The sequence below is a fragment of the Stylophora pistillata genome, chromosome 11, assembly GCF_964205215.1.
Source record: "Stylophora pistillata chromosome 11, jaStyPist1.2, whole genome shotgun sequence".
NCBI classification, from domain to species: domain Eukaryota; kingdom Metazoa; phylum Cnidaria; class Anthozoa; order Scleractinia; family Pocilloporidae; genus Stylophora; species Stylophora pistillata.
In genome coordinates this window covers 25,906,132-25,919,382 of record NC_142529.1, presented here as the reverse complement: position 1 = coordinate 25,919,382, position 13,251 = coordinate 25,906,132, and the positions used below count along the sequence as shown (strand labels likewise).

General features: G+C 39.7%; 1 protein-coding gene and 2 long non-coding RNA genes across 4 annotated transcripts; all 3 read right to left on the bottom strand.

Annotated features, from left to right (window-relative positions):
- Positions 1–2,341: 2,341 nt before the first annotated feature.
- Positions 2,342–5,526, bottom strand: LOC148720849 (uncharacterized). Of its 2 annotated transcripts, XM_088737860.1 has the most exons (3): positions 5,419–5,526; positions 5,292–5,304; positions 2,342–3,313 (listed from the first exon to the last, which is right to left on the bottom strand). In XM_088737860.1, exons 1-3 carry the CDS (start codon positions 5,508–5,510, stop codon positions 2,759–2,761), a joined length of 660 nt encoding a protein of 219 aa, XP_088593986.1. In that variant the 5' UTR covers positions 5,511–5,526; the 3' UTR covers positions 2,342–2,758. The 2 variants fall into 2 exon arrangements, with proteins under 2 accessions (XP_088593986.1, XP_088593985.1); XM_088737859.1 differs by lacking the exons at positions 5,292–5,304; positions 5,419–5,526 and having other exon boundaries at positions 2,342–3,349.
- LOC148720848 (uncharacterized) lies at positions 5,395–6,500 on the bottom strand. Its single transcript, XR_015992983.1, has 2 exons — positions 6,384–6,500; positions 5,395–5,863 (listed from the first exon to the last, which is right to left on the bottom strand). It is a non-coding gene; the product is annotated as an uncharacterized LOC148720848 (long non-coding RNA).
- Positions 6,501–6,888: 388 nt separating this feature from the next.
- On the bottom strand, positions 6,889–7,820 carry LOC148720847 (uncharacterized). The gene is made up of 3 exons (XR_015992952.1): positions 7,385–7,820; positions 7,094–7,214; positions 6,889–6,983 (listed from the first exon to the last, which is right to left on the bottom strand). It is a non-coding gene; the product is annotated as an uncharacterized LOC148720847 (long non-coding RNA).
- Between the last annotated feature and the right edge of the window lie 5,431 nt (positions 7,821–13,251).

Genomic DNA, 13,251 nt, shown 5'->3' with positions numbered 1-13,251 from the left:
CTGAAACTTTGCCAATCCCATGAAGTTATTTCGTCCCACGGGCCACGCAGGTATGTCGAGCAACTGGCGCATTCGCCTACGTAGCTTTCTGTTTTCTGTGCGCGCCAAAATCTAATCTTAGTAGTAAAGACAATACGGCCAAGGTTGCAGAGAACGTCGAGTTCGTGCACGACCTCCAGCAAGTGCTAAGAGAAAGCTAAGCTGTGTTTCCGGTTAGCTAATTAAAATCTGAACAAAAACTTATTAACGAGAACATCGCGGGAAGGAGAGATGTTTTCAAGCAGTTACCGATGGGCTTTGGAAAGAGTTTAATCTTTCAACTGCTGCCTAGAGTGTTGAAATTCTTGAGCCAGGAAGGCCACGGATTCTCTTCTTGTCCCTTGGTCATTGTCATTTCACCTCTTAGGTCGATTGTTTAAGACCAAGTTAAATACCTTTGATCATTGGAAATCGATCCGATGCTGTTTTCAGTGGGAAAAACAAAACCAAAGACCAAGAAATTTTGAATGGAAAGGGCGGGTTTACTTTATTGCAAATGTCAGCTTAGTAGAACAGGATCATCTACCCACATCTAATAAGCAAAAGTTTGCACGCTCAGCTTTTCTTTTTTTTCAAGCGAAGATGAGATTAGATTTTGGCACGCACAGAAAGTTGCGAGAACCAGTTGCTCGACATACCTGCGTGGCCCGTGCGACGAAATAACTTCCCGGGATTGGCAAAGTTTTAGTCACAGCAAATTATGCAAAAAATCTAGAAAGATTTAAGCTTGAATCTCGTTTAACGTTTAAAGCGACATATCAATGACTGCAACCATCGTGTTGTGTACAAACCTCGCAAACTTTAAAACACGTTCTCTAGTGATACCTACGGAAGTATTCAGTACAATTTCTGGTAAGATTTTCGCGGACATGTTGGATTTCTCTTACATTGTGCGCTGAGACTGAAACTTTTCACCTCAAGTAAATCTCCGTCGCACGGTCCAAACAAACAAAGCGAGCAATTGAGCTACTAGTATATGTCCGTGTTAAAACACACGAAAGGACTCTAAAGCACACTTCACTCTGATTGGGCAGAAAAACACAAAGCTTTTCTGGCACCAATCAGATGGCAGAACGACTGCGACCGTTTGGAACTAGTCTTGTAAGACAATGTCCCCAGGGGCTCTTCGTGCCCTAACTTGAAATCGACTCAGCCCCTGGGTCTCTGAGGATGCTGACCTTCATGAATATATCCGTGTTAACATACACGAAAGGACTCTGAAGCATACTTCACTCTGATTGGGCAGAAAAACACAAAGATTTTCTAGCACCAATCAGATGCCAGAACGACTGCGACCGTTTGGAACTGGTCTTGTAAGACAATTGTCCCCAGGGGCTCTTCATGCCCTAACTTAAAATCAACTCAGCCCCAGGTCTCCGAGGATGGGTGAAGTGACACCGCGGAAATACGTTCTCGTGACGTCACAGTAACTGGTCAGCGGTCATCAAGCTAAAGGTGAGGAGCGCTTCGACTTGTTCGCGAGATCAATGAAGGTTTCGGCTCTTGCGTTGGGTTAAGGTTAAAAATATCCCGGGTACTTCAAGCTTTTTGTGAGATTTGATCCTCTAAATGTGCTTTTGAAACTGAAACCAAGTTTGAATGAGTACTGGTTCAGTGGAGTCATTTTGTGGGGAGTAAAGTGTAGTTTTTTGCGAACTCCGGTTGATGAAGTGTCGATCGTGTTACTTTCCTCGACTTCAGTAGTATCTAAAGCCGCGAAAATGTATCCAAGCAAAGCAGAAGGCTGGTTTTGTATCATACTTAGGCAGAAAGTTTGAACACCGGTTGGATTTAAAGTGTAATTTGTTCGTAACGGTAGAGGTGAGTCAGAGCCATTCTCGCGTTTGGAAAGTATTCATAATCACTTAATTTAATTTTATAATAAGTTCTTATATAGCGCATTAAAATTGAACTCTATGCGCTTTACAATTACAATTAACAAAATTTCAATAAAAATCCTATACATGCAATTTTCGCTACTCTATCTAAACTAATGAATTATTACGTGTTATACATATATTTGACAACGTACGATATCAATAAATCTGGTGGCTCAATTTTTGAAAAGATAAGTCTTCAATGAGCGTTTAAAGGAGTCAACAGATTCGGCGTTTTTAATGCATTCAGGTAGTTGATTCCACAAATACTTAGCTTTACGCCGACATGTGGCGCTTCATAAGTTTGGAAATTATTTGCATTGGTAAGGATTTTGCTGTTTCTGTCACCTTTCTGACATTCTGCACCTTTTGAAACGGGCTATTCAAGGCTACTTGTAAATAGAAGAATAGAAGAAGCTTGTAAGTACATAAGAACGTATAATTATTACCTCCGACTCACTTACAATTTTTCTTTGCATGAAGCCTTTTTGTTAACAAGCGATTTAAGATCTCTATTACAAGTTTTCAGTATGTTTGCTAGAAACTGTAATTACTACCTTTTTTAATTTTTTTAATTTGCCCAACAGCTGTACTTGGCGACACGAAGCGTTTGCAATCGTGGGATGTGGCTAAGTTTTACTTCTTTCGACACTGGAACAACAGTAAACTTCTCAGATAGGTATCGCTTATCAATGAAATCTACCATATTACTGAAACTAGCAAAATTGTTTATTGGTTAACCCCTGTGCAACTACCCCCTTCCCTTTAAAAAAATAGGAAATGGACATCATCTTGTACTGGACTATCCCTTCCCATATTACCAGTTAATGACAACCTTTTGGTCATTCCTCGTGACGTACGAATTGGGCATTGACAGCTGATCTCATCTTTTGAACTTTTTCCTGAATATTTTTGATAAACAGGGGTGACTTGAAATACTTGTAATCCTTTGCCTTTGGCATTTCTAACTTGGGAGATTTGTTGCTACTATCATCACCATCGTCGTCATCATCATCATCATCATCATCATGTACTTCTCCTCCACCATCATCTCCATCAATACCTGACAATAATCCTTTATTCCATGCCTCAGACAGCTTCTGAATATCAGAAATCAGGTTGGGGAGACACATGATGTATCCAAGACTGTTGCTACCCTCATCAGACATGCACAGAGTATGAAAGGTGTGACCACAGGACAGTCGCTGGATAGATGCGTGAGATGGATTATGACATGCTTCTGCATCACAATCTACTGAAGGCTGTGGTCTGGAGGAAGGCCATCTGTATGCCAAAGGTAACAATTTGGTACTGAATTCCTTCTGAAAACTTGCTAGGTAGTATGGTGCTTTGCCGTAAGGCTGTCCAGCTCTGTTCAGTGGCCTTGGCAACATGTAAGATTTGCCTAGATTCAGTGCTACTCTCTCAAACATGGCCAGGATTCCCTCAGATGCCAAACCTGTTGATTACACAGGTCAAGTGCAAAAATTATATACTCATTTTTATAGAAGAATACACAACACTGTACTTTATATTGACAGCAACATAATCTGGTGATAAATGTAAGTTTATCAAAGCTGCTGTGCACATACTTGTATCTATGCCTTCCTTTTTGTTAAATGCAAGTGGGCGTATTAAGGGGAGCAATTAAAACTCTCAGAAGCCCCATAGATCTTCTACTGATACATACCTGAAAGTACAAGCAAGTCTTGGTCACTATCTCCTCTTAGATATTGTGGGACGTAGGTCTTTTCAAATCCATCTTCCTCAAAATTAGATCTTGCAATAAGCCTCGCAGTTTCTTGGATTTTATCTCCCTTGTCTGTTTTTCGTATTCTTGATTGTAAAATGGAGTGGAAGATCTCAACCTTCTTCTCATTCAAAACAGAACAAAGAGCAGACTTGGCAGCATGATAAGCAGGGAAGTTTTCCCGTTGGTATTGTTCATCGCTGATCCACGAAAGCGATGCCTTATTGTAATGGTGTCTGTCCATAGCTACAAACATGATGGCTAGACGCTTCATAGAGGAAGCAAGCTGCGGAAATTGCCCACTTCTCACAATTACAGGATAATGCAGAAAACACAGAGGGGTGAGCTCTTCAAAAAGATGTAAGAGACAACTGTATTCAGTGTCCTTGCATTGTCCAAATGCTTGAATTACTTGTGTGCGGATTCTCAGCCAACCACAAAATGCTAGCACAATGCACAGTGCCACTCTGTCTGGCTTGGGCTTTTCAGGTAATCTAATCCTCTGACCAAACACTGATGCATAGATCTCTTTGAAAACGGGATAGTACTGCTTTACTACATCTTCTGAACTGTTCAAATATACATGAAACTGTCCCAACTCAGGGATTAGGGAAGTAACTTCTTGATCTAAATTAGCATGGCAAACAATCTTTTTTTGATGGTACCATGTTGGCCAGTCACCCACAGTGGAAACCACATTTAATTAAAGAAATTCTTTGAATTCTGGTATTACATCAAAAATGTACTGGTGGCAAGCCTGGTTGTCATCCTTACTGTGCAGTGTCTGTTCAATCTCATCAATTAGTATTGTTGATTTCAAGGTTTGACATTCCTCGGGATTTTCTCCTGAATAAACCCTGTAATAAGTAATAAATTATTAATGAAGAGACAGTAGTGTTAGAAAGTTAAATAATTAGAAACAAGCTTGTGTACGTTGTAGGAGAGACTCTTTTTAACAAAATACACAGGCTTAGAAACCAGATATTTAGCAGACAAACTGACTTAATGAGACACTGCGTATTCAATGAAGTCCACAAATCATTACACTTTCCATACTTTTTCCAAGACTGGACTGCATTAAGCAAGAATGCCACACAAATTCTACACCAGTTTGCATTGTAGATGCTGTTGGTCTCTTCTTTTTTCTTCTTCATGATCATAAATGATTGTTCAAGGTTCTTTTGGTGTATCTACAGTAATATACATGTACTGATGTGCTGAAATATACACTCAGTCATCAGTTTGGATTATTAGTGAAATAGTTAGATGTTGTCTGTCTTGCCTTAGCTCTTTAAAAGATTGGCGCATCATAGAGAGATCAATTTCCTTGTATGGTTGGGCCAAGCTCTCTTGGAAGAAATTTTTACTAAATTCAGGCCAAAATCTTTTTATTTCTGTTATGACAGCTCTGGTGGATATCCCTCCTCTGCACAGCTGGGGTGGACTTCCAGGAGATGAAACCATTACACATCTGTGAATGCTGGCTGTGTCAACTGGTCGAGGAACTGCATCTACAGATGACTGTATGTCCATGAGAAGAGTTGTCATATGGACAGCATTGGTAAGTATTTGCTCTGTTGGTTTTTTAACTGTGTTGATGTTGTGGAAATCATCCATGCATAGTATTTGAAAGGATTTCTGCTAAGCCAAAGCAGAAAATAAAATTATTCAGTGGTAGGAGTTTTCTGTAGGAAAATCCAGGTATAAAACAATATATGTATGTAGACATGTATTTTCACAAATTTTAATTACTCTTTGAATTGCTTGGCAAACCATGTATTCTGCCCTCTCCAGATGACTAGATGCAATACTGTGTCTCTTCTGAGTGTTAGTTTTCCCATCATCCCTTGCAAATCTAGATGCAATACTGTGTAATACTAGATGCAATACTGTGCAATACTAGATGCAATACTGTGCAATACTAGATGCAATACTGTGTCTCTTCTGAGTGTTAGTTTTCCCATCATCCCTTGCAAATCTAGATGCAATACTGTGCAATACTAGATGCAATACTGTGCAATACTAGATGCAATACTGTGCAATACTAGATGCAATGCTGTGTCTCTTCTGAGTGTTAGTTTTCCCATCATCCCTTGCAAATCCTAACACTTTTCCAAAAGCCATTCCACTCGATTGGAGGCCATGCAGCTCTAAGAAGATCGAACTTTCGTCCAGGAATTCACCATGTCTCTGATTTCTGATTATCAGACCAAATAGGTTTTACACATTTGATCACTTAGAAACACACATTAATAGTTGAACCGAGATGCATAAATCTAAAAGCAATGCTAGGCAAGGAGGTGAAAGGAACCACAGTGGAGTTGGAGGAGCTAGGCTTACACCCAAATATTTTGAATCCATATTTTTGCCACCACTACCCTGCCACCTTCAAAACTTTGCTTTGTAACACATGCAGGCATTTTTCATTGAAGTAACTTCCAACTGTCTTTCATTTTATAGTGTTCAGGGGATTGTCTGTCAGGTTAATATGTTTCTTGTTTTAGTTTTTTAAAAGATTTAATTAAAAAAGCTGTATTGTTCATAAAATTATTATTATTTTTGTATTGCATCTTGTTTTGTAATTTCCTGTAAAAAAAAATTATGCATGTGATTGTGACTCATTTAAAATGCTGTGAATGTTCTTGGTCTGCTGTGGTATTCTGCATTAGAATTTCATTTCATATATAAGCACCAGTGTGGCCTATAACTAAAAATACCTGTAATATAGTAGCTGCCATATAACAGCTGTTGCCATTTTCTCCCGCAGGTCTGCTCTTTTTTCCCCATGACGTTCAGAGAGAATACTGTCAAGGATGATCTTAAACAGTTTTGGGGAATTTGATTCTATGAATTCTTTAAAACCGCCTCCCAGTTAGCTCAAATGGATAGAGCGCTGGACTGTTGTGCGGGAGGTCGAGGGTTCGAGCCGCGGCCGGACCAACACTCAGGGTCTTAAAAATAATTGAGAAGAATTTGCTACCTTTCTATAACATCAAGAAATGGTTAGATATTCTAGTCTTCTCGGATAGGGACGAATAAATGGAGGTCCCGTCTCCAGCAGGGTTGGGGTAGGAGACGTTAATTTCCCACACACGAGATTACTGTGTGATGGATGTCCTCCCCTGGGGTGGGATGGGTGGGATATAGGGCGCACTTAATAAGGAGCCTCGCTCTGTTGTGCGACCCACACCACACTCTGGTGAAAGTGATTAAATCTAAAATCTAAAATCTAAAAACTGGCTGGCTTACAAGTCTCTGCCAATCTGAGCATTTTTCCATTTTTTTGCTTAGAGTTTGTAGGTCTTTGAATGTTGGTTCTGTTAGATATAAATACAATTTAGCTTCAATCAAATTGTAGTATTATTGCTATTACAGTGTATCTTCTACGTAAAAAAGAGCTTCAAAAAGGATGAGAGTGTTAGTTTACCATTTAACTTCTCCTGAATGCGTTTCCAAGTTGATGCCTCAAGCATAATGTCCCCATCCTGACCAACTAACATGTCACCAAACTGGCCTTCAACAATCCTCCAGTAATCAGGATTTTGCAGCTGTGACACAGAGAGGGATGAGCTGTTTGTGGTTTTTTTATCGTAGTAAACATTCTTTTTCTTCAAAACCACATGTAGTATTTTCATTATGGTGTAACATGCTGTAATTCTAAGATCTACATTGTACCATTGATTATTATACCAAACAATGTTTACAGTTAAGAGTGTACCTCGGAGGTAAATTGTTGACTAGCTTCAAAATCCATCTCTTCAGTTTCTTGACATACCTGTTACAATAGTGTTACAATGAAGGTGAGAATAGTGGTACATGCAAAGAAAATGGCCCATTGAAACAGAAAAATTGTGTATGTGTGACTGTGGCAGTTCACATAACACATTGAGTACAATCATACCTCTTGTTTAACAGTCTCTATCTGACTCTCAGTTATTTTGACATCACACATCTGCAATGGTAGTTATTTTTAGAAACCAGTCAACTGTTGAAATAGTCTTGTTTATCAGAAGTTAACGAAATACAGTTGATAATTGTTGTCAACCTTGGTTTCCTTAATTATGAGCTTTCAAAACGGTTGGAAGTTAATACTGTTGCTGAAAAAAAAATTTCCTCCTGCCAACCCTCCTCTAAAAGCACAGTATCAATTTAAATAGGCATTTTATGATAATACATACCTCGTTTAATTCTCCCCCGAGTAGAGGCCAGTTTTTGAATCTTTTGTGGGCCTCAGCTCTACACAGATTACACCACCGTGTCCCTGGCTATAAGTAGAACTTTTCTGTCCAACTTGGTCCAGAATTTTGTAAAAGCGTGCTGGAATACGATGGCTGTGCAACTTCCGCGAATGCCCCCAAGTCGACGGACACGAGCAAGTTTTGTCATCCTCTCGGCGAATACGGTCGATATGCAGTTGACAGACCAACTCAGTGGGTCCAAAGCAACCAGCTCTACAAACCTGAGGGGTTGGTGTCCTCAGAACACCACTGCAGCCACCATTTAGCCGTCTGGTTTTCGCCTTGGCGCACAACATCCCGTAAAAACAATGCACTGTTTCTACGGACTCGCAGATCAAGTAATACCTCACGAAACAACAACAATTTCACATCGTGTGCAACCTCTGTTAATTTTTGGCAAATTATATAATAGAGACCAAGAACTTTCCTAGATTTGAGCCGAGTTTTAAGGCTAAGTTTGCAGTATCTTTTCTAAGTTTTACACTTTTGTGAAGCAGGTGAGACTAGCGGCGAAAACCATTAAGAAGTTGCCGGCATTTTTTTGTTTTCGCAAGGGGTGCCGCTGACCAGCAAAATACTGTAAAACTAAATACAGCAAAATACTGAAAAACGTATTTCCGCGGTGTCGGGTGAAGTAGACCCGAATGATTAGCATTTTCCGATCATCGTAGTGACGTCATCTCCCGACCGCATTGTAAACTTCGGAAATCAACCTGGCGACGTAAGCATGAAGACTTGCAGCTAAATACAGGGATTGCACCTACCTGTGATTGTAAGTTAAAAATAGCATTAGTCACGCTGTTGAGCTCAAGAGACTTGTAGATCACGTCAGCATTTGTGGTCGAAAGTTATGTTAGCATTAAAAATCTTTGCTTTTTTCAAATCAAATAAACACAAACCTCTATATTATCGCTGGAAGAGAAATTTTCGGGTCAAATCTACTTCGGTATAGGGGTAAATTTATGGCGTGGATTTGCTACCTACCGTTCGTTATTCATGGTCGAAAATTCACCCCTGAAACAGCAATAATATTTGTTTTCGCCTCAGTATCGAGCAGTTTTCGTTCCTTAATTGACTCGCTGTGTAATATGTTCTATTTGCAAACGTTTCGCTCTTGGTGCAATTCCTTTCTGTAACGCAAGTCTTAAATACAGGAATTGCACCGGCCCGATTGGTCGACTTCCAGCGGTGAAAAATGTAAACGCCGAAAGCGATAACCTTTCTTCCTTCAGCCCAAAGCCTTCGATCTTCACCAACGACGTTATTTTGCTCACAGCTCCCGTTCTGAACGCGCTTTCGACCCGGTGCTTTTCCTGCTTTAACGCTTTCAACTATTAAATTCAGGAATTGCACCGGAAAGAATACTTAACTTCGGTGTCGATTACATGATTTAATTAATGAGATACGTAAAATGCAGACAAAAGTGCTTTGGAGTTCCGCATCGTTTCTTTCATTTCATCTTCGCCTCTTTCCTTTGCAAACGACAGAAGCAACTTATGCATCGAAAATACGTTAGGTTTGCAGCTGGAGTCAAGGAGGGATTTCCTTCGAAGTGTATGCAAGACCGTCTTGGCCTCGACACTTGATTTGACATCCAAAACAGCTGCAGCAACCGAGAGGTTAAACTCCTGTTAAAGAACACTAAGAGATACAAGAGCCTCCTTTTCCAGTAAAGAGAGTCTTGTAAAAGAGGTTCCGAATAGGAACTTCAACCGTAGATTGCTAGGATAGTCTGGCTTGTCTAATAGATCGACAACGTCTCTTTCCGTAGAGTCCTCCAAGTCCTTTAGAAATTGACTCGGTTGAGCATTATCTTCAGAAATGGAGGAACACAACAGTTTCATGGCCAGAGGTACGTTACCACAGATTTTGGCAATTCTCGAGCAGTCATTCATGGTCGCACTTGGGAGTAATCCAGCTACTAAACTTTGAGAAAAGGACTCGATTAATGGTCGTATTCTTACTATGTAATGGCCTTGAAAATGCATATTTATAAATTCGAGAGATTCCCTTGTCGTAATAAGAAATGATGCATTTTCGACTTGACCGAGGATGACTTCAAAGAATCTTATAAAATTCTCTTTCCCAATCGGAGCTCCACTTTCGAGTAGGTCATCAGCGTTGTCGAGAATCATCACAAATTTATCTGAAATTTTGCTTAGAAAGAGAGAAAGTTCATCGTCAATGGACATCTGCTAAGGTATTTGATCTTTTGAGGAGTGTCTTCTAAAGAAGTTCAAAAGCTTTGAAGTCAGCTCAGCTTTTGACCGGAGTCCTCGCATGGAGAAGAAGTAAACAGGTAGTCCTCCAGATTGGAGTTGATGTCCGACACCAGTTGCTACAGAAGTTTTACCAAAACCAGGCGACCCCCATATCGACACTATCTGGGTACCTTTGGAAGTCAAGTGACTGCTGATGTCTTGACACTCTCTATGACGGCCAGTGAAGTGTGGAATCTTTGAGGGAAGATTTGATGGTGGAAAAAATGGCTTTGAATCTTGAAAGAAACAAACAGATTGAGTCATAAAAGAGCCAATCATAATGGTGCTAGTTCGGAGAACGAACGAAAATAATGATTACAAAAAAGGGTACATTAGGCGATATCATTAAATATCTGGACATCATGTTCCTTCTGGATGCCACAAACTTCGTGCTTTTTCTAAGGTGTCCTCTAACGGCATCCGATGTGAGTAGTTACGAAGTCAGTAAATATGGTAGGTGCGGTTTATGTCTTGGACAAATCATAAAAATAACAGGTAGCTCAAGGTGGTAGTCCCCTTCAAAAAGAAAGAGAAATCAGGACATATAGAGAAAGGATTGTAAAAAGTTCTCTAAGCGTTTTTGGGGTAAAGCAGGAAGTTGAGCTCCAAATTTCATCGATACTATTAAAGTAGGGAGAAAAATCGCTTGTGTCCCTCTCGTGTATCCCTGCGGAAGTAGCGCTTAGATCACTCTGCTGTAGTGCATCTTTAAGTCTTTTTCCCTTTTAAAAGTCAGACCTATAATAGCTTTTTACCTGTGTGGTCTTGATTGATGCTTTGTTTAAGATCATCTATTTTTTGCTCCAATAAAGCAAAGTCTTCAACTTTTTCCTGTATAGCATTCCCCTGTGCTATTAATTCTTTAACAGTTGATCTCACTTCTTCGAGACACTCGATATATGATCTGGTCTCCTGTCTAAGACTTTCCTCCAATCTGCGAACTTCTTTGGTGGGAAAGTCAGATTCTGTCAATCCACCGATGGCATCGATGAGATCTGTCTTGACACCAAGAGCTTTGAATGCTTCTTTAGTGAGCTGCACGTATTGATCAAAGATTGGTTTATCAATCTCAGACCTGTCTGAGTGACAAAGCGAGTTCCTTAACAGTCGAAGCTGATCGATCGCGAGTGCAAAGGTTTCCGCTGTATTGCCACTTAGACTCACAACAGATGCACGAAACTTTCCATGAGGTACTTTATGACGCCTTACGTACAGCTCACCAAGTGTCCTGTAATGACCTTTGCTATCTGGCGTAGCAAAGGATCTTGCATAGATGGTGGCCTGGAACAGAGCTGTGCAATCCCATTCTTCATATGAGAGGTGTGTAGGGACTTTGGTTTTTCCACCTTCTTCAGCAACAAATAAATTTCTTACCACCGTGGAGTCATCCCACGGTTGATATCCGGGACGATGTCCATAGATGTTGTCCCACATGGATTTGAACGTCTGACGTAAGGTGCTGGCGAACTCACTGAGGACAATGGAGGCAAATTTGAAATAATTCAGCTGCTCGTTCGAGAAAGGCTGAAGAGCCATCATTGGTAACGAGAGTAGAGTTTCTTATCCTGGGCTAATTCCTGATGGTTGTGAGAGAGTTTTGTTATTAGATACTTTTTACATAAATTTGAAATATATTTCGAATAATAAGGTTCTTTGAAGCGAGAAATAACGGTAAAGTCGGTGACTTACGGGATCTTTCCCCGTGAAGGTAATAGACAATAATAATAATAATAATGATAATAATAATGACAATAATAAAAATAGTAACATAAATAATAGTATATTCAAACAGGGCAGACCTGCCAGCTGAAGCCGTTATGGGTGTCCTTGGCAACTAAACCATTAGGAATTGCAGGAAAAATCACCATGACAGATGAACCATGACAAAAATGTAATAAACTATGTACAATGTCGATGGATAAAAACTAAGAACTATTCAACTAAGTAAATTAAGACTCTAAAAGAAAGAAAAAACAAAAGATTTATCAGAACTATAATAAAATAATATCATTAGCTGTGTTTTAAAAATCAAGTTGGCAAGTTTTTGGAAGCCGGTGCTCCCGAGCACCGATTTCTTAAACGGAAGCCAATATGAGATTGAGGCTCCTTGATCCTTCATGTCACTGTTGTCATTGGGACGGAAATGACCCGATTGAAATTTGATGTAAATAAATTTAAAGGAGTACTATGATCAAGACAGCTGAGAATCGTTTCCCTTCCACTAAAAAAAAAACATAGTAAAGTCATGATCTCCGCAGGTAAGCTGTAATTAAACGATTGCAGAAAAGAAGCCTGGAAAAAATTTAGGCTTCGACGGGACTGGAACCTAAGCCTCCTCGATACTTGTGTTGAATTTTTTCAGGTTTTCTCTCCTGCATTTGTATAAATTACAGCTCAACTGCGAGGATTACTGTTTTACTTGATCAAATTGAATACGTGTATGAAATTACGACTTAGAGACGGCTTTAAGATTCCAATGTATAAGTTAACCTAACGAAAACTGTCTGTAAACATTAATTTGCCGCAGTACATACCGATTTTGGGCTCATATTCTGCTAATTTGATTTTACTTAGATCCTACGATTGAAGTATTCTTGTCTGCGACAGTAAAAATTAAGTGAGCTGTCGTCGATTGCAAGGGTTTTCTCCGTTACTCTTCCTGTGTTCTCCGATTGAAGTTTGCGACTTTTGATTTCACTAAAAAACTTTTTGTATGATAAGTTTGAATTCAGCTTCAACCTAATCTCTGATTGGACAGCAAACCCGTCACATTCTCCCACGTTGAATTAAGAATCCACGCAAAGTCAGATCGGAGAATGTATTAGGGGATTAGCATACTACTTGATGTCTATTTCCACCGAGGCATTTTGTGATTTAGAGTAAGGTGTGGATTCAAGTCCAACAAATACTAAAATTTCCTGACCTTCGTAATTAAGTTAAATGTTGTTCAGTGGGTTGTTAGATGGGGAAACTTTAACTCACCTACATTAAAATTTAATGGCTAAAGCCGGAAACAACATGACGAGAGGCATACAGGCTGATTATTTCAGTGATTTTGGACGAAATACGAGAACATGACGCCAAAA